Source organism: Schistocerca piceifrons, chromosome 1 (genome assembly GCF_021461385.2).
Source record: "Schistocerca piceifrons isolate TAMUIC-IGC-003096 chromosome 1, iqSchPice1.1, whole genome shotgun sequence".
Taxonomy (NCBI): Eukaryota; Metazoa; Arthropoda; class Insecta; order Orthoptera; family Acrididae; genus Schistocerca; species Schistocerca piceifrons.
This window is the reverse complement of record NC_060138.1, coordinates 1,024,774,919-1,024,798,809: the sequence shown is the minus strand read 5'-3', so window position 1 is coordinate 1,024,798,809 and position 23,891 is coordinate 1,024,774,919. Positions and strand designations below refer to the sequence as shown.

Sequence of the window (23,891 nt, the reverse complement as noted above, 5' to 3'; positions counted from 1 at the left end):
TCCTGGAATGAAAGATTATGTGATAATGAAGGATAAGGAAGGTGGAAAAACCAAAGTACAGAAGAGGTACATGATCATAACCTTGAAAGAAACACATGCTCTATGTCAAGAGGAATTCCCTAACATGCCAATAAAATTGTCCAGGTTCTGTACATTGAGACCAAAGTTTGTGTGCACCTTACAGGATACACCGCACAACATGTGTTTCTGCCACTACCATGAGAACATAAACTACTTTTGAAAGTTATAAACAAGGTCGTTCCACAAGTGAAAACCACATTTCCTGACTTCATTAGCACAACAGTCTGCAATCAAGAGAAAGAAATTTGCTTGGTGTCATAATGTGAAAAGTCTGCAAATGTATATTTGAAATGTAAGTATTCTTTGGATGGTACTGTTGGTCAAAGTCTAGATGCTCATCCAAACATGCTGTCCCAGTCTTACAACACACATTTATTAAAAGACAACAATCAGATTTTTTTGGAAACAAAAAGAATTCTGCAAACAAGATGAACATCTTAGTTCAAGTAGATTTTGTAGAAAATTATATAGTTCAACTGCAGAATGAAGGCCAGAGTGCCCACTGGTCTAACCATAAATCACTTTGTTTACAGCATAAGTTTGGGTCTCACAAAATGATGGATATTCTTGTGCTATTGTTAGTGATGAACTTGATCACAATAAATAGTCAGTGCATGCTTTCCTAAGTAAGATTGTAGAGCACATTATATCCACGAACCCAGAGGTAGAAGTTGTCACATTCATGAGTGATGGTGCAGCCAGTCAATTTAAGCAGCATTTCCTGTTTGTCAACTTGACTTTTTTCAGAGAACGTTATGGAATAAATATTTCATGGGACTTCTTGGCAAAATCACACAGCAAAGGTGTCGTGGAAGGGGTTAGTGGAAGTGTAAAGCACGTAGTCTGGAATATCTGCAAAGCTGGGAAACACATACTATCTGGTGCTAAGAACTTTGCAAAAATTGCATGTGAAATATGTCATAGCATAAACATTTTTTATACTTCTGCCTTGCAAATTGCAGAGAATAAGGAGGAATTAGATCAAATGTGGATGGGAGTCACTCCAATAGAGCAGACCAAAACCATCCATGCTGTTACACCTATTGCTCTGTATATCACTGAGTACCACTATTACTCACTGTCTCCCCAGAGGTTCATGCACAATTTCAAAAAGCGATCTTCAGCTAAAGAAAATTCACAGGATCTGAGCAATCATACAGCCTTGCATCAAGGAGATTTTGCTGTTGTTTTCTATGCTGGAAGAAACAGATCAAGAGTTTTTGTGGGGCAGGTGATTTACGTTGAATATGGTTACAAAATTTCAGTTCTTAGTAAGAATGATGCAAATTGAAAGATATTTACATTTCCCTCAAAGGAAGATAATTGTTGGGTAGAAAAAGACCAAATTGTAGAGAAACTAGCTGCACCTACTATAGATCAGTGAAAAAATGCAATTTTCAAGTGAAAGTGTCATTCCATTACTATCAAGTGTCATTCCAATACCAGCGATTCTTTTTTATGTTGTTAGTAAAATATTAGTTTAATGCCATTTTGTTTCCCATTTTTCCTCTTCACAATATAATTTTTGTGAATTTTTATAGGAGATAGGTGAGCTGTATTATTGTTGCATTATAAAAGAGAACAATATGCATGTCTGAATTATGTCATTCCGTTACCAGAAAGTTCTTCTTAAGTAAGTTTCATTATATGAATGAAACATAACCTATTAGATTAGATAAATTGTGTTCCTTTGCTTATGCATAAAATACAGTATGAAATTTTTTGTCTTTTATCCTGATTCTTCGTCTTTTCTATGCTTAAAGTGCAAAAACAGTCATTAAGCGTCATTCTGTTATTCGTGGAACTACCCTACATTTACTAACAGTCCGTGTAGCAAATGTTGTTCATTCTAAAGTATTGTAAGACTGTGGAGCACAAGAAAGATGCAAAATTGTTATAAAATCATAGATGAAATGGGATTATGCATTAATGAAGAAAAAAAGGTTATCTGGTTGTACGTAAGAAAATCTGAAATGATGCACCTTTGGCTGTAGATGGATTCACTTTTAAGACAGCTGACCATTTAAAGTACTTCAGAAGTCTTTTAGTAACAAACAGAAAGGATATATAAATAGATGGCTTTCTAGCAACAGCAAATACAACATGTTTCAGTTTTATCAGTATCGCAGGAAAAAGATAGCTTAGTACTAGCTTTAAAAACCAATTTTATCAATCAACTATTATACTGGTAACATTATAAGGGTGTCACACATTAATATTTAGTAAAAAATGAGAAGAAAAACTATCAGTATCTGAAAGAAAAATACTAGGGAGAATTTTTGAGACTGTATGTGATGAAAATAACACGAAATGGAGCACAGGAAAGAAATAAAGAATTATAACAGCTGTACGAACACTGTAACAACACTGAAGGACTAAAGAAGAAAAGGTTGAACTGGCTGGCCATACAGGAAGAATGACACAATAGACTACCTAGAATAGCATTCTGCAGGACAATAGACGGAACTCAGAATTAGAGGGCAAGACATAGCTCAGATAAATATCAACACTACATGGACAAACAGTGTACTCAACTGCATGAAATGGAAAGCTTTATCGCGCAGGTATATGGCCAATGAGGGCTTTGCCACATGTAAAGTATAGTAGGCAAATTGAGCACAAGTAAACAGAAAATAATATGTTTCGGCAGATTACAACTGATTTGTTACATTAACAGCAATTTATTTACCATGACAACACAACATTGCCATGCATGAAACACTCAAAAAACATCACGTAACTGGACATAAAATACTTGAAATAATGTGGTTGCTATCAGACAACTAGCAACCTTACTATTTGACGTATTGATTATAGCAACAACAATTTATAATGATCAGCCTCTTCAGGCCTGAATACCTGTGTTATATTATCAGTCTGACTTCCAAGCTATGAAAGCAACTTAGCTAATACTTGGTCTGTATGTCAGATTAAAGATACATTTTGGTAAACATACCTGCCGCTCCAATGAAGTAGTATCTCATTCTGGGAACCCCTTTCATTGCAGCAGCTATGAGTCGATGTAAAAAGATACTCTCCAGCAACATGCAAGCAAATACTGCATTGCCAGAAAGTTTTTCACTCACTGCTAATAAGCGACACCCAACTCCATTCCCTTCCATTACTGTTGTCTCCTATGGGAAATAAAATATAAATTGTGCGATTTTATATTTTCCTTGCAAGCATTAATTCTGAACATTTCTTAGGTATTCAGTCAGGTTAAAATGTTCAGATGGTGTGATATTTTGATAAGCTGATTTGTTGTCATTCTTGGGTGGTTCTGATGACTGATTGCCTTCTGCTGCATCCCATCTTCATATCCCCTCCCTTCTTCAGTTGATCATGGGGAGACAACTGCTGAGTGTGGCTCTACTAGTGAGGTGGGGGAGGGTGGGGGGGGGGGGGGGGGGGAATGCAGAGTTAGCAGATGTTCTGTGGTCTTCAGCACCTGTGCTGCCTCCATAGGGTACGATATGTCAACATCGTGGAGAAGACATGTCTATGCAGTTTTGTTATAGCTCTTTAGTTCCCTTGAGATGAACAGGTCTTCCTACTGTCTGCCATTGTGTTTTGAGCTAGGTCCCAAGCCTGAAGACCACAGTCCATATTCTGACTGTGAACTTGCCACACCATCTCTCCAGCAAAGCCTGCGCAGCCACTGATGGTCTTTGACTGACAGGAGGAGGAAAAGGATACAGAGATGGCATCTGGCAGTGGATAATCAGTCACAAAGAACACCTGAGAATGGTAACAAGACAGATTTATATAATACCACACAATCTGGGTGACACCACCAGCTGAATACTCAAGAAGAGTTCACAATTTAAATAGTGGATATATTGAAACACACTCATTTGCTACAAACGCAGTTATACCATTCACATGTTCCTTTGTTTGGTTTATGTTACTCTATTTAAGATGTGAAAATCATATTATGTTGTATACTAGTTAATTTTACTGTATAAAATCTAAAGCAAAGAATTTTCTTTAGGATAGCAACTGTTAATTTAATTTAATTTTAGTTGCAACAGATCTCTTTGTTTGCATTAACACATTTTCACCAATGTTGTCATACCCAAATGGATGACCAGGTGCAGAGGAAGGGTTCACCCATGAAAGCAGGCATGTTGTATTCGACTTATCGGTACACCAGGTCTGATGGTGTGGTGTTCATTTATGATATCATGTAGACACTTCATCAAGGAGTTAGGCATTTTAACTACACCAGCACAAATATATTTATAGGGTGGTCAGAAAATGTGTGAAATGCTTGTAGGGATGTTACAGGGCAGGTTGTACTGAGACATAAATGTTAAGAAAGAAATTCGATACGTTGCTTCATTTCCGAGTTATATAGCATAGAAGTTAGCCAATCAGGGTGTCGTACGATCGCATTCAAGCAGCTTGCCAGGGGCAGGGTTGCCCAACGAGTGCTTTGTCTTGTTAGCTGAAACTTGAATTTATGCACGCGACAATTTGATTGGCTAATTTCAATGCAAAGTATCGAATTTCTTTCTTAACATTTATGTCTCAGTACAACCTGCCCCGTAACATCCCTACAAGCATTTCACACATTTTCTGACCACCATGTACATATTCGCTAATGAAATTTATCATAAATAATCCATAATAATTTGAGAAAAATAGCAATATCCATAACAAAAACATTAGAGCATAACATTACTATAATTATCATTGGGTAAGAAAGTCCAATATGAAGCAGCAAAAATTTTTAAACATTTGCCCAACATTGTAAAATTTCTAACCGGAAGCAAAGCAAGTTTTAAATATAACCTTAAATCTTGTATCCTGGACAACTCCTGTTCCATTGGTTGACTGGGCAGTCTTCTCATAGAAGAGCTGAGCAGCCTGGTGGAACCTATCTCGGATGGTAGGTATATTAGAGACCCAAATGATGTCAGCCGAAGGGTAGTCCCAAGGCAGATGTAAAATCAGCCACAGAGCACAGTTCTGGAGCTATTGTAGGTGGCCAATGTGAGTCACCGCTGTTTTGCTCCAAACTACGGCAAGCACAGTCAATGATCGGTCAGATGAGCATGATGTAAAGCATCACACCTAGTTCTGGAGGGAGTGCCGTCGGACTTCATTTTCTTGAAAAAACTACATTTTGTCGAAGAAATTCCATGACTGATTGTCGTCCTTTTATTTCTGACATGATCACATTTTATGACGTGGCACAGTCATAGCCAGATTTAGACTGCAGTGGCTGTCTTTAAATATGTACCATTGGTCACAGGCAGCTTTCATGGTGAACCAGACATTCTTTACATGCATGTAATGAGCATATTGTTCACCCAGCGCCGCCTAGGACCAATAATATGTGAAGAGGCCAATACAGAGTGAAATCAGTTTTATTGTCTTATAAAACTTATTGTGACAGCAGGGCCGGTGTGAGACCCAAGTGACACAGGCCACCACATGGGAAGCCAAGCTGGAAGGGGTGTCAGAGTTGCCACAGCTGTAAGGACTTATTGCAATTGGGGTGCCCAAGGGCAAGATTTGTAAGTAGTATGTATCACAGTTATTAGTGTAAACTGACATGGGTGAACGTGTGTGGGGGAATGGGCGCAGGAGGGAAGGAGGAGGGGAGAGGTGGGGAGCCAAATGATTCATTGATTGTGTGGAAAAATGTTTTCGAACCAGCCCTGTTTGTGTGAAATAAAAGGAAGTGCAGAACTCTTTTGCTGGACATGACCAATCTGTATATGTGACAGACGCGTGAACCAGGTGCATGTTAGGCCTCTTAAGCCTCCTGGATGTTCATCTTCACAAATCGTCTTCCTACAATTATCTGATGTTGCAAACAGTTATTAAAAACAACATACTAGAGATGAAACGGTTATCCACCATCTATCTGGTATCCTGAATGTCTGGCCTAAATTTACTATCCGGCCGGATAGGGGAAGGTGGCGTAAAGTGACCACTGCATACTTTTTGGCCTGAAATGGTGCTGCTGCCTATTTTGAAGTGATAAAAATAATTCTAATATACACCATAATTGTTGACAGTGATTTTGATAGAGGAAAGTTGTTCCGTTTAGTATAAACTTTTTTAATTTTCAGCCACCTGATGTAATGTAAGTCATTTAATTTATTATTGTTACATCACTTAAACGGAGAGCATAGTTTTTATCATATCAATGTTCAAACAACCTCTTTTGGCTTACAAATGTAGTTCACTGTTGTTCCTTTCGGTTTGACAGTTTCAAATGTAAGCACCAATGCCAGTTCATTGAGGTATCCACTTCTACCAATAGTTCATTTTTAATATTTACCGCAACAAGAGTTAGTTATTTCCATATATCACACATAATACTACAAACTGACTTCAAAGTCCTTTTATATATAAATGTGTTATCCCTTGTTCTATCCCTTTGTGATAATGTTGGATTAATTAAGGTTATTTAATTAAGGTTATTTAAAAGCGTCCCTGTTCTGTTATAGGCTTACTGGATGGTAGATCTATATTCGAGGATAGCAGATTCTAATAAATTATTAAAAATGCCATACAATGGACTTTGTTTAATTCACATGTAAGATACGTTAAAGACAAATAAAACCACAATATCTTCAAATCAAAACACCATTCATTACTCATTTTAGCAAAACAAAGTACTTACACTGAACTAGAGGGCAAATTATAGTGAATGGACACCAATTTCTCTGCATTAACAGGTAACAAAGCGAGTTCACTTGCCTTCATTCAGTCTCGTCTCCTCTACGTCTTTTAGCAGGTATTAGAGATGATAGGCTACTGGCAGAAGACTCGTTGCAAAATTCCAATAGGACCTTCTGTCCACCTCTTTCACCTTCAGCTAAATACAAACAGATGAAAGACAACTGGTAGAAGGTTCTTCGAAAAATTCCAACATGATCTTCTGTCAATGCCAAAGACTTTGGCTTGAATACTGCGTCTAGAAAAGTTGCAAACAACTAAGCTGAGTCTTCATTGGAGGAGCTGAAACGACTTTCTGACTCAGCTTTCAAAGAGACTTTCCTGTGTGGTAAGTCAGTGGTTATTTTTGATATCTCATCTTTATCTGAACACTTATTTAATGCCGGAACATGTGGTATTACTTTTGATATACCGTCATTTGAGGTTACTTTGCTCCATAGGGTCAAACTTTTCTCCATTTGAAAAAAAAAGAAGTTTCTTTCGTTCATAGATGCTACACTACTTGCTGTATATCTGTGAACAATGTTTTCTACGAAAGGTAGCACTTACAGATTGGCACCCTTGCTTGCAGGTTCAGTAGTCGGATGGACTATTGTTTGTGTCATTGTCAATTTACTGTTGTAGGTTACGAAATTTCTTACTTTGGGGAAACATTGCACCACAACAAAAGTGCAAAGTATCCCCAGGGTGCATTTCTTCCACATCTACGAACATTTCTGACTTATTTTACCTCCGTAGTGTGCTGCTGGCAGTGAACAATGTTTGTAATCTCTTTCAGACTGGTGAAAAGGCCACAGAAGTATATGAGAATGTTCAGAAATAGGCGATACTGTGATTACAGCCCAGAAACTCTGAAGAAATGCATACAAGCCATTAAGAGGAAGGAGATATCACAAAGGAAGCTGAAAAACTTTTTAATATCCCAAGAAGAACCATAATTAATAAACTGAAGTCAAAGGAACGAAGTAATTCACGTCCAGGATTCCCACAGATTTTTACTAATGAAGAAGAAGCAGTGTTTGCAAATGTTTTGCAGTTGAGTAAATATGGGTTCCCTGTTACTCCAATGGAACTCCGACTGATTCTGAAGTCATACCTTGCCAGACAGGGACGTAAAGTTCCTAGATTCAAAGACAATTGTCTAGGCTATGAATGGCTCTTGGGCTTCACCAAACGCCACCCTGAACTTTCTGTACATTTTGCAACTAACATTAAAATGAGTAGAGCTGCAGTTGATGAGTGTGTTCTCAGAGAATATGTTGAACATTTGCAAGTTGAACTGAAAGATGTGCCAGCTTGTAATATATGGAATTTTGATGAAACCAACCTAACCGACTATCCAGAGAAAAAAGATAATACAAAAAGAGGTTCAAAATATTCAGAAAACATCTGTAATTCCTCCAAGAGCAGCAGGTCTGTAATGTTTGCTGGCAATTCTGGGGGAGAAGTTTTGCTTACATTTGTTGTTTACAAATCAGCACATCTATGGTCTAAATGGACAGAAAATGGGCCCACTGGCTGCCTTTACTCACATAGTTCTAGTGGATAGTTTGACAGTAATACATTTAGCGAGTGGTTCACCAAGTGTATGCTACCAAGACTGAAAAAGCTCGAAGGAAGGAAAGTAGTAATCTGTGACAATTTGTCCTCACATTTGACAACTTATGTTCTAGAGCTCTGTGGTGAGAATAACATTTCATTCATCTGTCTACCAGCAAACAGTACTCACATTACACAGCCTTTGGATGCTTCTTTCTTCGGGCCCACGAAAGTGGCTCAGAGACAGGTCCTTACAGAATGGAAAAGTAGCAAGCAAGGTTTCAAAGACACTGTATTGCAGAAACAGCATTTCCCATTTCTGTTAAAGAGATTAATGGATATAGTTGGCAAGAACTCAGCAAAGAACCTAATGGCAGGTTTCCAAAAGTGTAGCATTTATCCAATCAATGTTGATGAAATTTTTTGCCGTCTTCCGTCATGAACTTGTGACAAAGATGCTGTACAAGACTCTTTCATTGAAGCCCTTGAGAATAAGAGAAATGAATGGACTACTGGTGTTGCCAGTAACAGAGGAAGAAAGAAGCTTTCAGTCACACCTGGTAAAAGTGTGACAGTAATGCAGAGAAAGGTTTTGAAGAAATACAGAAGAAGTCACAAAAATCAAGATAGTAGTTCAGCAGAAGATTCTGATGCCATCTCTCTCAGAGATTCTTCTGAAGATGAGGATTATCTGAGATCTCAAGTTAGGTCACCATCACCTGTAGAGTTTGAAGTGGATGAAACCCAGTTACTAACCAGGCTGAAGAAGAAAAGTCCAGAATTTGGTTAAGTTGTGCACACTGTGGGCCAGTATGTGATCTTCAAATATGAGGGGGACTATTTTCCGGATTAATTGCTGATGTAAGCAATGATGGAGCTACAATAAGTTCAATGCAAAAGCCTAAGAAATCATGGAAGTGGCCAATGCCGAAAGATGAAATGAAGTATGACTTCGATGAAATAATCTGCACCATTCAGCCCCCAAAACAGATAAGCAAACGTGGCTTATACTCCACACCACAGCTTGAAGGATACTGGACCTATTAACTCACAATATAGGCTACATTTTGTGTTAAATCTTTAATTTGTTAAACTATTTTGGTAATAAAATTTGTTTGTGCTAACAAGATTGTTATTTTTTCTTAATTCTGATGGTCAATCTTTGCTCCAGTACTCTGTAGTCCTTATTTCTTTAGTAATTGCTTTATTCCCTTTCATTCCTATGGTCAAACATAATTCCAGACCTCTGTAATCCTAATTTTTAATGAAATTTAGGCATCCGGTGCAAGGTATCCCCAGGGCAAGGAAACTTTGCACCACTTCTTTAAAAACCAATAAAAAATAGAAATAAAATGTTATTTTAAGAGTTATAAATACAGATTACTTTGCAAAAGACTGTTGTAACTAATCAAATATTTTAAGAAACAAAAACATTAAGGAATCCCTGTTTTTGAACTATTTCCTTCAAAAATCTGTAAAAAGTGGAGCAAAGTAGCCTCAAATGACGGTACAGCAGAAACCAGAACCCATTTTGGTTATTTCTTCAAACGCTTCAAAAGCTTTATATATTGCACCACTGGTGAGATGTCAAATTACTAAACGTATTTTGATCAGATATGGCCCTGGATATGAATTGATTACATCCATATAATGTACGTTGTTAACGGAAGGATAAAGAAATTGAATTTAAATGAATTACCTGACGTCTACCAATAGTAATCAATCCTGGTATTTCAGGCCAGACTTCCAATGACAGTAAGTTAGAGCCCTCCGAAACAAATAGATGGCACATCTAGCAGAATCATACTCAGCTACCCGAATATTTTTCACAATGTTAGCGCCACTTTCAAGAACGAGTAGATGTATTTTGCTTTGGTCAATATACCAGCAATGTGCGATTTATTACGCTCACTTGCTATAATTGCTCCAGCGTGAGAACCTAGAAAAGGCAACGTAGTAAGAACTCCATCTTCCGGCTGGAATTCTGGAGACGATCAACGAAGACCAGGAAACTGTCATTGTTTAACAGGTTTATATCGTAGAATTTACAGAAACAGCGAGAGCACCGGAAATGTTTCTTTTGATTGTTTCCTAAACTGTGTTTTAGATGTCAGGAGCAATTTTTTAGGAAATGTATGCGTGGCTTGACATTTTACAGCGTGGTATAACTTGTTCAAGAAGTCTTGTTGATCTTGTCCTTCCTACGATACACAGTTGGTCATTGTCAAATTCAATCATTTCTGTACGTCTCTTTATCGTTCTAAAATCAATCCGCAGCGAAAGTTTTAAAACAAAATTTTCCAGTGAACAATGAGTACGGTATGAGCATCTTTGCACGTCCACTACGCGCATCGTTATGTTTGTTGTATCCAGCATTGTGTGAGCCTGTGCGGCCTACATCAGTCTGTGTCGTGACTTTGTGTACACTGATTCGTCACTAAACGTTCCATCTTTCATGTCTTTTGTTTTGTGCACGTGTTTTAATCTGCTGTGTGGCATATGTTTTCTGAAAGGAAACACGTTGTCATATCGTTTGCAGACGAAATAAAAGTCCTTGGACAATTAGCCAAAGGCGTGAGTGCTAAGCAGTTAGCTGAGAGGTTTAGCGTTGGAACGTCAACAATTTCAGACATAAAAAACAAGTCCTCAGTTTTAATCCTTCATTACACACTTTTTTTTTAGAAGTTGATTTTTTTTTATATTTCAAATTGTTCAAAGATGTCAGGAAAAATGTTGACGAAATAAGATGTTTTTAATTATTACGCACTACTGCACAAATGCAAACGAAATTAGTTAGTATACTACTCACACATTTATTAGCAGAAATACAAGATGAACGGAGCAGAATACTCTCCAAAGGTTGTAGAAGCACTACAAATTTTTTGCATTCACGTGTTATTCCATTCAACTACTAACAATCACCGCCGAAAGAGAGTAATGTCAGCCTGACTTACAATGCTACTCAAAGCAACACACATTGTCGCGTCATACACTCAGTAGCGTATTCTAGTGGCAGAATCGTATCAGTTAGCATCATAATACAACATAGCACATCAGCAAAGCAGTTTCAAGCGTTAAACTTCAAGAACAACGGCGAAAAGAGAGTTGAAACTTTGCTTTACACATCTGCAAAGCAACGCAGTGAAGGGTTAAACTTTGTGGCTGTCCTTGAGAATGAAGATGGGACTGTCTTTACACTGCGCTAACACGGATGGGGCGACAGCCTGGGTGTGACCATATACAGCTGCTCACCGTGAAGTGGATGCGAGATTTGACTGCACCAAAACGATTGAAGACAGCAAAATAAGTGACTTTGATCGATGTTTTCAAGAACGGACAATGTATGTAAGTATAGTACTATACAAAATCTAAACAGCACTGTGTTTCAGTCATTAAATTAATATTACAGTAATATGTATACAAGATTTTAGCTTTCTCTTAAAGAAATAACCTGTTTTCATGATTTACAAATTATCCAGATGTGTCCTCAGAGTCTTTCGCGACGGCATACATGAATAAAACGTTCTCGGTTTTCCAGCCGCGTCAATTCGAATAAAATCCTCGGGCTTTCGATGGCCATCTCCGCCACCGTCAGGAGTTCACTGACCGCTGGGGCTGCTTTTTTTTTCCTTTATTGTGATTTCATTCCCCTGCCCCATATGGGCAGGGGAGGGCTGTCAGCGGCACAATCGGCCACTCTTCAGCCGAGTGACATGACAACGTAAAATAAGAATAAAATGTTACATACATAAGGCGATAAAGGGGAACTTAGAATAATGGGAGAAAATGGAGGTAAAAAATAGACTAACACGGAGACGTTCATGGAGGACAGTTAAAAAAAAAGTCACCAGAAAGTTAAAAAACACAGGTGGCTATTCTTCAAAACTCAGAGAAGACACTGAATGGACATGCACACGTTAAAAGTCGGCCACAGAAGTAAAAACACTCCGGAACAACACACTTAAAACCGACTTGGAGCACACACGACGAAGAATAAAACTGCCAGCCGGATCTGCCGAGGGAAAGGGCAGAGAGGATGGAAAAGGAGCGGAGAGCAAAGGGGCAGCAGGGGAAGCGTTGGGATGAAGAGAGGAGGGGCATCAATGGTTACACAAAGAGGCAGGAGACACGTGGGGTGGGAGATGAAGAGGGCAGACAGGGCAGGAGGGAGTGCAGAGACACTGAAAGGAGGCACAACAGATGGAGGGGGAAGCCGCTCAGGAGGAGGGAGGGGGAGGAGAGGGAGCCCTGAGGAGGAGGCAGGAAGATGGGGTTAGAGTTGGTAGGAAGGGTAGATGTCAGGGCAAAGCTCATCATCCGGGAGGGGTAGATGGTGGAAGTTGCGTTGGGAAAGGAGAAGGAGGGTGTGGAGATGGAGAGAGGGTGGGACACAACGGTAAAGGCGTGGCAACTGGGTGGGGATGGGGAGGAAGGGAGACACCAGGGAGTGAGGGGGATCAAGGCGGCGGACAATATATAGTGTGCGGATGTGTTCAAGGAAAAGGAGAAGGTGGGGGGAGGGGATGAGGTCGTAGAGGATGTGCATGGGGGACAGAAGGTGGATGCGGAAGGCGAGGCAGAGCATGTGGCGTTCGAGGATTTGGAGGGCTTTATAGAACCGGGGAGGGGCGGAAATCCAAGCTACGCTGGCATAAGAGAGGATGGGGTGGATCAAGGATTTGTAGATGTGAAGGACGGTGGAAGGATGCAGACCCCACGTCCGGCCGGACAGGAGTTTCAGGAGGCGGAGGCGGTTGTGAGCTTTGTTTTGGATGGTAAGGAGATGGGGAGTCCAGGTGAGGTGGCAGTCGAGTGTGAGGCCAAGGTATTTGAGGGTAGGAGTGGGGTGGATAGGACGGCCATAAAGGTGAGGTAGAAATCATGGAAGCGGAAGGAGCCGGGGCTGCTACGGTTTCTCGCTTATATAGGCATGATGACACCATCAGCAGCCAATCATATCGATCCAATGTGGCGCTCCCGCGTAAGTCGACCCCGGCAGCTAGCGGAGCTATTGCCGGTGGCAGCAGCGGTGACGTCGGGTGGCGCCAGGGGCAGGCGCCACGTTTGAAACTGCCGCTCCTGCGTCGCGCATCTGTCTTTGCTTTCTTTCGATGTCCAACACCCGTCCCCATGCCCTGCTGCGTGTGTATCCCTGGTCTCTGTTGAAATTGTTGTTGTTTAAGCGAATCTCGGCCGCTTCCTTTATAACGGAGTCCCAATATGTAGACGCATGAGCCAACACGTTTGTATTTTCGAACTGTATTTCATGTCCGTTTTGTAGGGAATGCTTCGCTATGGCCGACTTGTCAAGCTCCCTTTGATTTATATAGCGCTTGTGCTCAGTACAACGCTCCGCAACCGTGCAAAGTGTGGCAGCACGTATATTAGTCAAACAATTCGTACGGTTGCGGAGCGTTGTACCCATCGAAGACTCGAGGATTTTATTCGAAGTGATGCGGCTGGAAAACAGAGAACGTTTTATTCAAATTATCCAGATATTGAATTACCCCGATCGGGTCCGTTCCCGAGTCATCTGGGTAACTGGAGCTCTACTGTAGTTTAGAAGTATCGACGGCTATTGAGAGATATATACCACATAAATTAATAAGTGATGGTACTGATCCACCATGGTACACAAAACGGGTCAGATCGATGTTGCAGAAGCTACGAAAAAAGAACACCAAATTTAAAAGAACGCAAAATCCCCAAGATTGGCAAAGTTTTGCAGGAGTTCGAAATATGGCACGTACTGCAATGCGAGATACTTTTAATAATTTCCACAACGAAACTCTGTCTCGGACTCTGGCAGAAAACCCAAAGAGATCCGGTCATACATAAGCACTCCAGTGGCAGGACGCAATTAATACATTCACGGCGCGATAACAACGGTGAAGTCACTGATGACAAAGCCACTAAAGCAGAGTTATTAAACACGGTTTTCCAAAACTCCTTCACCAAAGAAGACTAAGTAAATATTCCTGAATTCCAATCAAGAGCAACTGCCATGATGAGAAACAAGGAAGTAGATATCCTCGGTGTAGCACTGCAGCTTAAATCACTTAATAAAGGCAAGGCCTCCGGTCCAGACTGGATATCATTCAGGTTCCTTTCAGAGTATGCTGATACAATAGCTCCATGTTTAGCACTTATATACAACGGCTCGCTCACAGAAAGTTCCATAGCTAAAGACTGGAAAATTGCTCAAATCACACCAATACCCAAAAACGGAAATACGAGTAATACGCTGAATTACGGGCCCATATCACTAACGTCGATTGGCTGTAGGGATTGGTAACATATACAGTGTTCGAACATTACGAATTACCTCAAAAAGAAAACATTTATTGACACACAATTAGCACGGATTCAGAAAACATGTTTCTTGTGAATCACAATTAGCTCCTTATACTCATGAAGTAATGAGTGCTACGGCAGGGGATGTGAAATTGATTCCATAATTTTAGATTTCCAGAAGGCTTTCGACATCGTTCCTCACAAGCGTCTTCTAACCACACTGCGTGCCTACGGAGTATCACTTTAGTTGTGCAACTGGATTCATGATTTCCTGTCACAAAGGTCATAGTTCGTAGTAATAGATGGAAAATCATCGAGTAAAACAGAAGTAATATCCGGCGTTCCCCAAGGAAGCGTTATAGGCCCTGTATTGTTCCTGATCTATATTAACGACATAGGAGACAACTGAGTAGCCCTCTTCGATTATTTGCAGATGATGCTATCATTTACCGTCTTGTAAAATCATCAGATGACCAATCCGCCCCCGGTAGCTGAGTGGTCAGCGCGATAGAATGTCAGTCCTCGCCGGCCGCTAGTGGCCGAGCGGTTGTAGGCGCTTCAGTCTGGAACCGCGCGACTACTACGGTCGCAAGTTCGAATCCTGCCTCGGGCATGGATGTGTGTGATGTCCTTAAGTTAGTTAGGTTTAAGTAGTTCTAAGTTCTAGGGGACTGACGACCTGAGATGTTAAGTCCCATAGTGCTTAGAGCCATTTGAACTATTTTTTTGTCAATCCTAAGGGCCTGGGTTCGATTCCCGTCTGGGTCGGAGATTTTTCTCCGCTCAGGGACTGGGTGTTGTGTTGTGCTAATCATCATCATCATTTCATCCCCATCGAAGCGCAAGTCACCGAAGTGGCGTCAAATCGAAAGACTTGCACCCGGCGAAAGGTCTACCCGATGGGACGCCCTAGTCACACGACATTTACATTTATATCAGATGACCAAAACGAATTACAAAATGATTTAGATAAGATATCTGTGTGGTGCGAAAAGTGGCAACTGAGCATGAGTGAAGAAAAGCGTGAAGTTATTCACATGTCCGAGGCAGGATTCGAACCCACGACCGTAGCAGCAGCGCGGTTCCAGACTGAAGCGCCTAGAACCGCTCGGCCACAGAGGCCGGCTGAGTACTAAAAGAAATCCGATTATGCTATAAGTCACACAAAAAATCTGAAGGTTGTTAATTCAATTAAATACTTAGGGATTACAATCACAAATAACCTAATAATACGTGCATTGGGGTGGCAATCATTAAAACAAAGGCGTTTCTCGTTGCGACGGGATGTTCTCATGAAATTTTAATCACCAGTTTTCTCCTCAGATTGCGAAAACATTCTGTTGGCACCCACCTACATAGGAGAAATGATCATCACGATAAAGTAAGGGAAATCAGGGCTCGCACAGAAAAATTTAAGTGCTCGTTTTTTTCCGTGCGCCGTTAGGGAGTGGAACGGTAGAGAGACAGCTTGAATGTGGTTCACTGAACCCTCTGCCGGGCACTTTATTGTGAACAGCAGAGTAATCAAGTAAATGTAGATGTAGAAGGTCTTTTATGTTTCACGGAAACATTCGAGCATGCCATAAAAGTTTAATTAAACCGAGTATTCGACAAATAAGTACCTACTTGACGATATTAATCATCACAGCACACTGTAGTCAGAGCAATATAACAGTTCAAAAAAAAAAAATAAGCTTTGGTACATGCATCATTTTTTCCTTCTCCGTCACGAGAAACTTGATTTCGGCACAAAAATAAACGGCAAACCTAATATTGTCACTATTTATATCAAAATATCCTCAAACAGGCGATCTTTTTTATACCGATGATATTTCTTAAATTTATCTTGCGGATATAGAGGAGTGTTCGATACGAGCAAGGGACTCGAGCAGTGACACAGGAACCATTCGACAAACGCCGTAAACAATGTGGCGATTTTAATGTGATTTTATTGGCCATCTTTTCAAACGGGCTGAGCTACAGAGCAGTCTATCACATTCGTTGGCTTCGGCAATTCAGCTCCAAATTGTTACTTTCCAACCTAAACTACACCTCGGGCTAAGTTACAGATCAGTGCGTCTCCACAACCAGTTTTATTTATTTATTTTGTACGTTCATTGGCTTCGCCAACTAACAAAAAAACTGTGAATATGTGCACCAAAAGGTGACGTGACAGCAGCCGTTAACATGACGTCACTGGCCAAATTACTTTCAACAGTAACCTCAAATAATATGAGAAAGCGATCGCAGTTCGCGACAAGCCAAACAGTCCAGTCAGTCAAACAGTACATCATTCGCTCGCTTCACGCATAAACGACGATGCTCGAATGTATCCGAATCAGCCCGACCGTCCGCGCTTCACCTCCACGGGCTTGCTCGGCACCTAACGCCAAAATATCGTTAAGTGCAAGGTGCGTGTTACGACGCGGAAACAGAACGACAGCAGCGCTCCAAGATTCTTGGCAGTCAACTCTGAGTACGAGAAATATGGCTCGGAAATCCATATTATTGCTTTTCGAAATATGAATACTAGATGATAATATTTTTCATTTAGCCCTATACTTCACGGGTAGATCTAGTACGTAATGTTTTGTAAAACCCAGTATTGCAATTTCGACCGTGTGGCTGTTATCAAGTAGAAATTATCTTCTGATTATGATCATCTTGTGCATATTGCACTGTTTGAATTGCAAAGTAAATACACTCCTGGAAATGGAAAAAAGAACACATTGACACCGGTGTGTCAGACCCACCATACTTGCTCCGGACACTGCGAGAGGGCTGTACAAGCAATGATCACACGCACGGCACAGCGGACACACCAGGAACCGCGGTGTTGGCCGTCGAATGGCGCTAGCTGCTCAGCATTTGTGCACCGCCGCCGTCAGTGTCAGCCAGTTTGCCGTGGCATACGGAGCTCCATCGCAGTCTTTAACACTGGTAGCATGCCGCGACAGCGTGGACGTGAACCATATGTGCAGTTGACGGACTTTGAGCGAGGGCGTATAGTGGGCATGCGGGAGGCCGGGTGGACGTACCGCCGAATTGCTCAACACGTGGGGCGTGAGGTCCCCACAGTACATCGATGTTGTCGCCAGTGGTCGGCGGAAGGTGCACGTGACCGTCGACCTGGGACCGGACCGCAGCGACGCACGGATGCACGCCAAGACCGTAGGATCCTACGCAGTGCCGTAGGGGACCGCACCGCCACTTCCCAGCAAATTAGGGACACTGTTGCTCCTGGGGTATCGGCGAGGACCATTCGCAACCGTCTCCATGAAGCTGGGCTATGGTCCCGCACACCGTTAGGCCGTCTTCCGCTCACGCCCCAACATCGTGCAGCCCGCCTCCAGTGGTGTCGCGACAGGCGTGAATGGAGGGACGAATGGAGACGTGTCGTCTTCAGCGATGAGAGTCGCTTCTGCCTTGGTGCCAATGATGGTCGTATGCGTGTTTGGCGCCGTGCAGGTGAGCGCCACAATCAGGACTGCATACGACCGAGGCACACAGGGCCAACACCCGGCATCATGGTGTGGGGAGCGATCTCCTACACTGGCCGTACACCACTGGTGATCGTCGAGGGGACACTGAATAGTGCACGGTACATCCAAACCGTCATCGAACCCATCGTTCTACCATTCCTAGACCGGCAAGGGAACTTGCTGTTCCAACAGGACAATGCACGTCCGCATGTATCCCGTGCCACCCAACGTGCTCTAGAAGGTGTAAGTCAACTACCCTGGCCAGCAAGATCTCCGGATCTGTCCCCCATTGAGCATGTTTGGGACTGGATGAAGCGTCGTCTCACGCGGTCTGCACGTCCAGCACGAACGCTGGTTCAGCTGAGGCGCCAGGTGGAAATGGCATGGCAAGCCGTTCCACAGGACAACATCCAGCATCTCTACGATCGTCTCCATGGGAGAATAGCAGCCTGCATTGCTGCGAAAGGTGGATATACACTGTACTAGTGCCGACATTGTGCATGCTCTGTTGCCTGTGTCTATGTGCCTGTGGTTCTGTCAGTGTGATCATGTGATGTATCTGACCCCAGGAATGTGTCAATAAAGTTTCCCCTTCCTGGGACAATGAATTCACGGTGTTCTTATTTCAATTTCCAGGAGTGTATATTGCTCGCATTCTGCTCTCATCCGTAATATTGGATGGGTAAATGATTCCATACTTGTTTTTATTTGACATGAAACAGAAACCACTTGAGTCACATGGTATTCTGTGGACTCGTCTGTTTGTTACTGCTTCACAATCCGTGTGTGAATAGCTCGATTTACACTGAAGCGCCAAAGAAACTGGTGTAGCCAAGCGTGTTCAAATACAGAGATATGCAAACACGCAGAATACGGCGCTGCGGTCGGCAACGTCTTTATAAGACAAGTGTCTGGTACAGTTGTTAGATCGGTTACTACTCTTACAATAGCAAGTTATCAAGATTTAAGTGAGTTTGAACGTGTTGTTACAGTCAGCGCACGAGCGATGGGACACAGCATGTCCGAAGTAGCGATGGAGTGGGGATTTTGTCGTACGACCATTTCACGAGTGTACCGTCAATATCAGGAGAACTGTAAAACATCAAATCACCGACGTCGATGTAGCCGGAAGAAGATACTGCAAGAACAGCGCCAACGACGACTGAAGAGAATCGTTCAACGTGGCAGAAGTGCAACCCTTCCACAAATTGCTGCAGATTTCAGTGCTGGGCCATCAAGAAGTGTCAGCGTGCGAAACATTCAACGGAACATCATCGGTACGGGATTTCGGAGCCGAAGACTCACTCGTGTACCCTTGATGACCGCACGACAGAAAGCTTTACGCCTCGCCTGGGCCCGTCAACACCGACATTGGACTGTTGACGACTGGAAACATGTTGTCTGGTCGAACGAGTCTCGTTTCAAATTGATTATGATGATGATGATGCTTGGATTGTGGGGCGCTCAACAGCGCGGTTATATGCGCCTCTACAAATTCATGATGCATGAATGATGATGAAATGATGAGGACAACACAAACACCCAGTCATCTCGAGGCAGGTGAAAATCCCTGACCCCGCCGGGAATCGAACCCGGGAACCCGTGCTCGGAAAGCGAGAACGCGACCGCGAGACAACGAGCTGCGGACGTTTCAAATTGAATCGAGCGGATGGATGTGTACGGGTATGGAGACAACCTCATGAATACATTGACCCAACATGTCTGCAGAGGACTGTTCAAGCTGGTGGAGGATCTGTAATGGTGTGGGGCGTGTGCAGTTGGTGTGATATGGACACCTGATACGTCTAGATACGACCCTGTCAGCTATCACACACGTAAGCATCCGTCTGATCACCTGCATCCATTCATGTCCACTGTGCATTCAACGTACTTGGGCAATTCCAGCAGGACAATGTGATACCCCAAACGTCCAGAATTGCTACAGAGTGGCTGGAGGAACACTATTCTGAGTTTAAACACTTCTGCTGGCCACTAAACTCCCCCGATATGAACATTTTTGAGCATATCTGGGATGCCTTGCAATGTGCTGGTCACAAGAGATCTCCAGCCTCTCGTAATCTTACGGGTTTATGGACAGCCCTGCAGGATTCATCGTGTCAATTCCCTCCAGCACTACTTCAGACATTGGTCGAATCCATGCCACATCATGCTGCGGCACTTCTCAGTGCTCGCGGGGGCTCTACACGTTATTCGGCAGTTATACCAGTTTCTTTGGCTCTCCAATGTCAATGCACTGTAAGTACATTGTTCGCATTCTGCATTATTTTTGGTTCTTTTATCGTACCCTCGCATTTAATGGAGACCACCGAAATTTTAGTTCACTTCTGCCAAAATGTACTGTTTGTAGTACCTGTTAATAACGTGTAAAAACATTTGTGTAACGAGTGGCCGGCCGGGGTAGCCGAGCAGTTCTAGGTGCTACAGTCTGGATCCGCGCGATTAATACGGTCGCAGGTTCGAATCTTGCCTCGGGCATGGATGTGTGTGATGTCCTTAGGTTAGTTAGGTTTAAGTAGTTCTAAGTTCTAGGGGACTGATGACCTCAGAAGTTAGGTCCCATAGTGCTCAGAGCCATTTGAACCATTTTGTAACTAGTGTTGCATTTCTAGCATTCTGAAGGAAGAAAGCTCTAGTTACCAATACCAGAAAGCATGCTCTTCTACGTCAACATCCATACTTTGCAAGATACTGTAAAATGCATGGCACTTAGTGGTAAGAAGCAACACCATTATAAGCATAATTACATACTGACTCTGTGGCAAGATATAATAAACTTGAATATCAATGTCGTCAAATATGAGAAAGTACGGGAAACGTATGCAAACAAAAATAACCCAGAATACGAGCAATATGCTTATAATGTATTTAAATCGAGCAATTCACCCTCAGATTTGTAAGCAGTAACAGATACGCAGACGTCCGCTTAACACCATGCAACGAAAGCAGCTTTTATTTTTTATGAAACAAAAACAAATGTGTAATGCTTACCCCACCCAATATTACGTGCGAGAGAAATCGTTCAAATGTCTCTGAACACTATGGGACTTAACATCTGAGGTCATCAGTCCCCTAGAACTTAGAACTACATCAACCTAACTAACCTCGAGACATCACACACATCCATGCCCGAGGCAGGATTCGAACCTGCGTCCGTAGCGGTCGCGCGGTTCCAGACTGAAGCGCCTAGAACCGCTCGGCCACATCGGCCAGCGCACGTGCGAGAGATGAACGCAATTACGATACTAGTACGATAAGAGTGCAATACACACGAGAAGTCGTAATCAGAAGCACACTTTGATGAAACCAACTTCCGTTAACTATGAAACGAAAAAAAGCATGGAAGACCAAAACTCGACCAGTAACAAAGCAAGTTGATGGATTGATAAACTTGCAACGCTCCAAGTCATGTGGCAGTGGACCTATGGCGTGTTACCAGAAGTCCCTCTATGAGTTTACCAGTTTCACCCCGCGTTGCTTAGGCCTACTCTTCACGTCATGTTATTAGGCAGTGTTTGGTCAATAGGCTGCCGGCTGTCCAATATGCGGCAAATGATGATGAGACAATTGGTATCGAGCCGAACACCCATGGTATCCATTTTATCTCTAAAAATGTGTACACCATTGTCGAATTCACTTTTTCATTCTCTTTACAGTTATGGATATCAGTCACAATAGTCATGAAACTTCCTGGCAGATTAAAACTGTGTGCCGGACCGAGACTCGAACTCGAGACCTTTGCCTTTCGCGGGCAAGTGCTCTACCAACTTTTTTTTTCATTTTGTTCGCTTTTGTTCGTTGCATCTGCTCGGGGCGGACGTCGTAAGACATCCATTTATGTTCGTTGTTGATCGATTGACTCAGTTTTTTTATTACAGAGGGCAGCTAACCCTCTGACCGAACACGCTGAGCTACCGTACCGGCTTTTATTGTTCGTTTCATCTGCTCGGGGCGGACGTCGTAAGACATCCATTTAAGTTCGTTGTTGATCGATTAACTCAGTTTTTTTTTATTACAGAGGGCAACTGACCCTCTGACCGAACATGCTGAGCTACCGAACCCTCTGACCGAACACGCTGAGCTACCGTGCCGGCTCCAACTGAGCTACCCAAGCACGACTCACGCCCCGTCCTCACAGCTTTACTTCCGCCAGTACCTCGCCTCCTACCTTCCTAACTTTACAGAAGCTCTCCTGCGAACCTTGCAGAACTAGCACTCCTGAAAGAAAGGATATTGCGGAGACATGGCTTACCGCCGGCCGGTGTGGCCGTGCGGTTAAAGGCGCTTCAGTCTGGAACCGCGTGACCGCTACGCTCGCAGGTTCGAATCCTGCCTCGGGCATGGATGTGTGTGATGTCCTTAGGTTAGTTAAGTTTAATTAGTTCTAAGTTCTAGGCGACTGATGACCTCAGAAGTTGAGTCGCATAGTGCTCAGAGCCATTTGAACCAGCCACATGGCTTACCCACAGCCTGGGGGATGTTTCCAGAATGAGATTTTCACTCTGCAGCGGAGTGTGCGCTGATATGAAACTTCCTGGCAGATTAAAACTGTGTGCCGGACCGAGACTCGAACTCGGGACCTTTGCCTTTCGCGGGCAAATGCTCTACCAACTCGGTCCGGCACACAGTTTTAATCTGCCAGGAAGTTGCATATCAGCGCACCCTCCACTGCAGAGTGAAAATCTCATTCTGGGCACAATAGTCATGTTTCTTCAAATGTATAAATATACCGGTACTCTGCACAACACAATTAAAGGATCACTCTTTTTGAAATTCGTAATTGCCTCCCATTGCGATGTGGCCTACAACCTTCCTCTGTAATGATGCAAAAGCAAGGCGTCCTGTGGCGTCATCCTTGAGCATCAAACAGCAAGGTATCTGCACATTAAGAAATAAAATAAAATGCAGGCTAAAGTTCAGAAATTCGTGTGAGGTGCAAGATGGATTAATACACTCCTGGAAATTGAAATAAGAACACCGTGAATTCATTGTCCCAGGAAGGGGAAACTTTATTGACACATTCCTGGGGTCAGATACATCACATGATCACACTGACAGAACCACAGGCACATAGACACAGGCAACAGCGCATGCACAATGTCGGCACTAGTACAGTGTATATCCACCTTTCGCAGCAATGCAGGCTGCTATTCTCCCATGGAGACGATCGTAGAGATGCTGGATGTAGTCCTGTGGAACGGCTTGCCATGCCATTTCCACCTGGCGCCTCAGTTGGACCAGCGTTCGTGCTGGACGTGCAGACCGCGTGAGACGACGCTTCATCCAGTCCCAAACATGTTCAATGGGGGACAGATCCGGAGATCTTGCTGGCCAGGGTAGTTGACTTACACCTTCTAGAACACGTTGGGTGGCACGGGATACATGCGGACGTGCATTGTCCTGTTGGAACAGCAAGTTCCCTTGCCGGTCTAGGAATGGTAGAACGATGGGTTCGATGACGGTTTGGATGTACCGTGCACTATTCAGTGTCCCCTCGACGATCACCAGTGGTGTACGGCCAGTGTAGGAGATCGCTCCCCACACCATGATGCCAGGTGTTGGCCCTGTGTGCCTCGGTCGTATGCAGTCCTGATTGTGGCGCTCACCTGCACGGCGCCAAACACGCATACGACCATCATTGGCATCAAAACAGAAGCGACTCTCATCGCTGAAGACGACACGTCTCCATTCGTCCCTCCATTCACGCCTGTCGCGACACCACTGGAGGCGGGCTGCACGATGTTGGGGCGTGAGCGGAAGACGGCCTAACGGTGTGCGGGA

The 23,891-nt window shown here is 43.0% G+C and overlaps 1 protein-coding gene across 1 annotated transcript in view; it reads right to left on the bottom strand.

Moving 5' to 3' along the window:
* The window catches only part of LOC124710511 (calcitonin gene-related peptide type 1 receptor-like), a 263,198-nt gene that overhangs the window by 55,271 nt on the left and 184,036 nt on the right, over positions 1-23,891 (bottom strand). Inside the window, exon 7 of the mRNA XM_047240931.1 lies at positions 3,038-3,215. Coding sequence (XP_047096887.1) covers positions 3,038-3,215 — 178 coding nt within the window. The remainder of the gene's footprint in view (positions 1-3,037; positions 3,216-23,891) is intronic.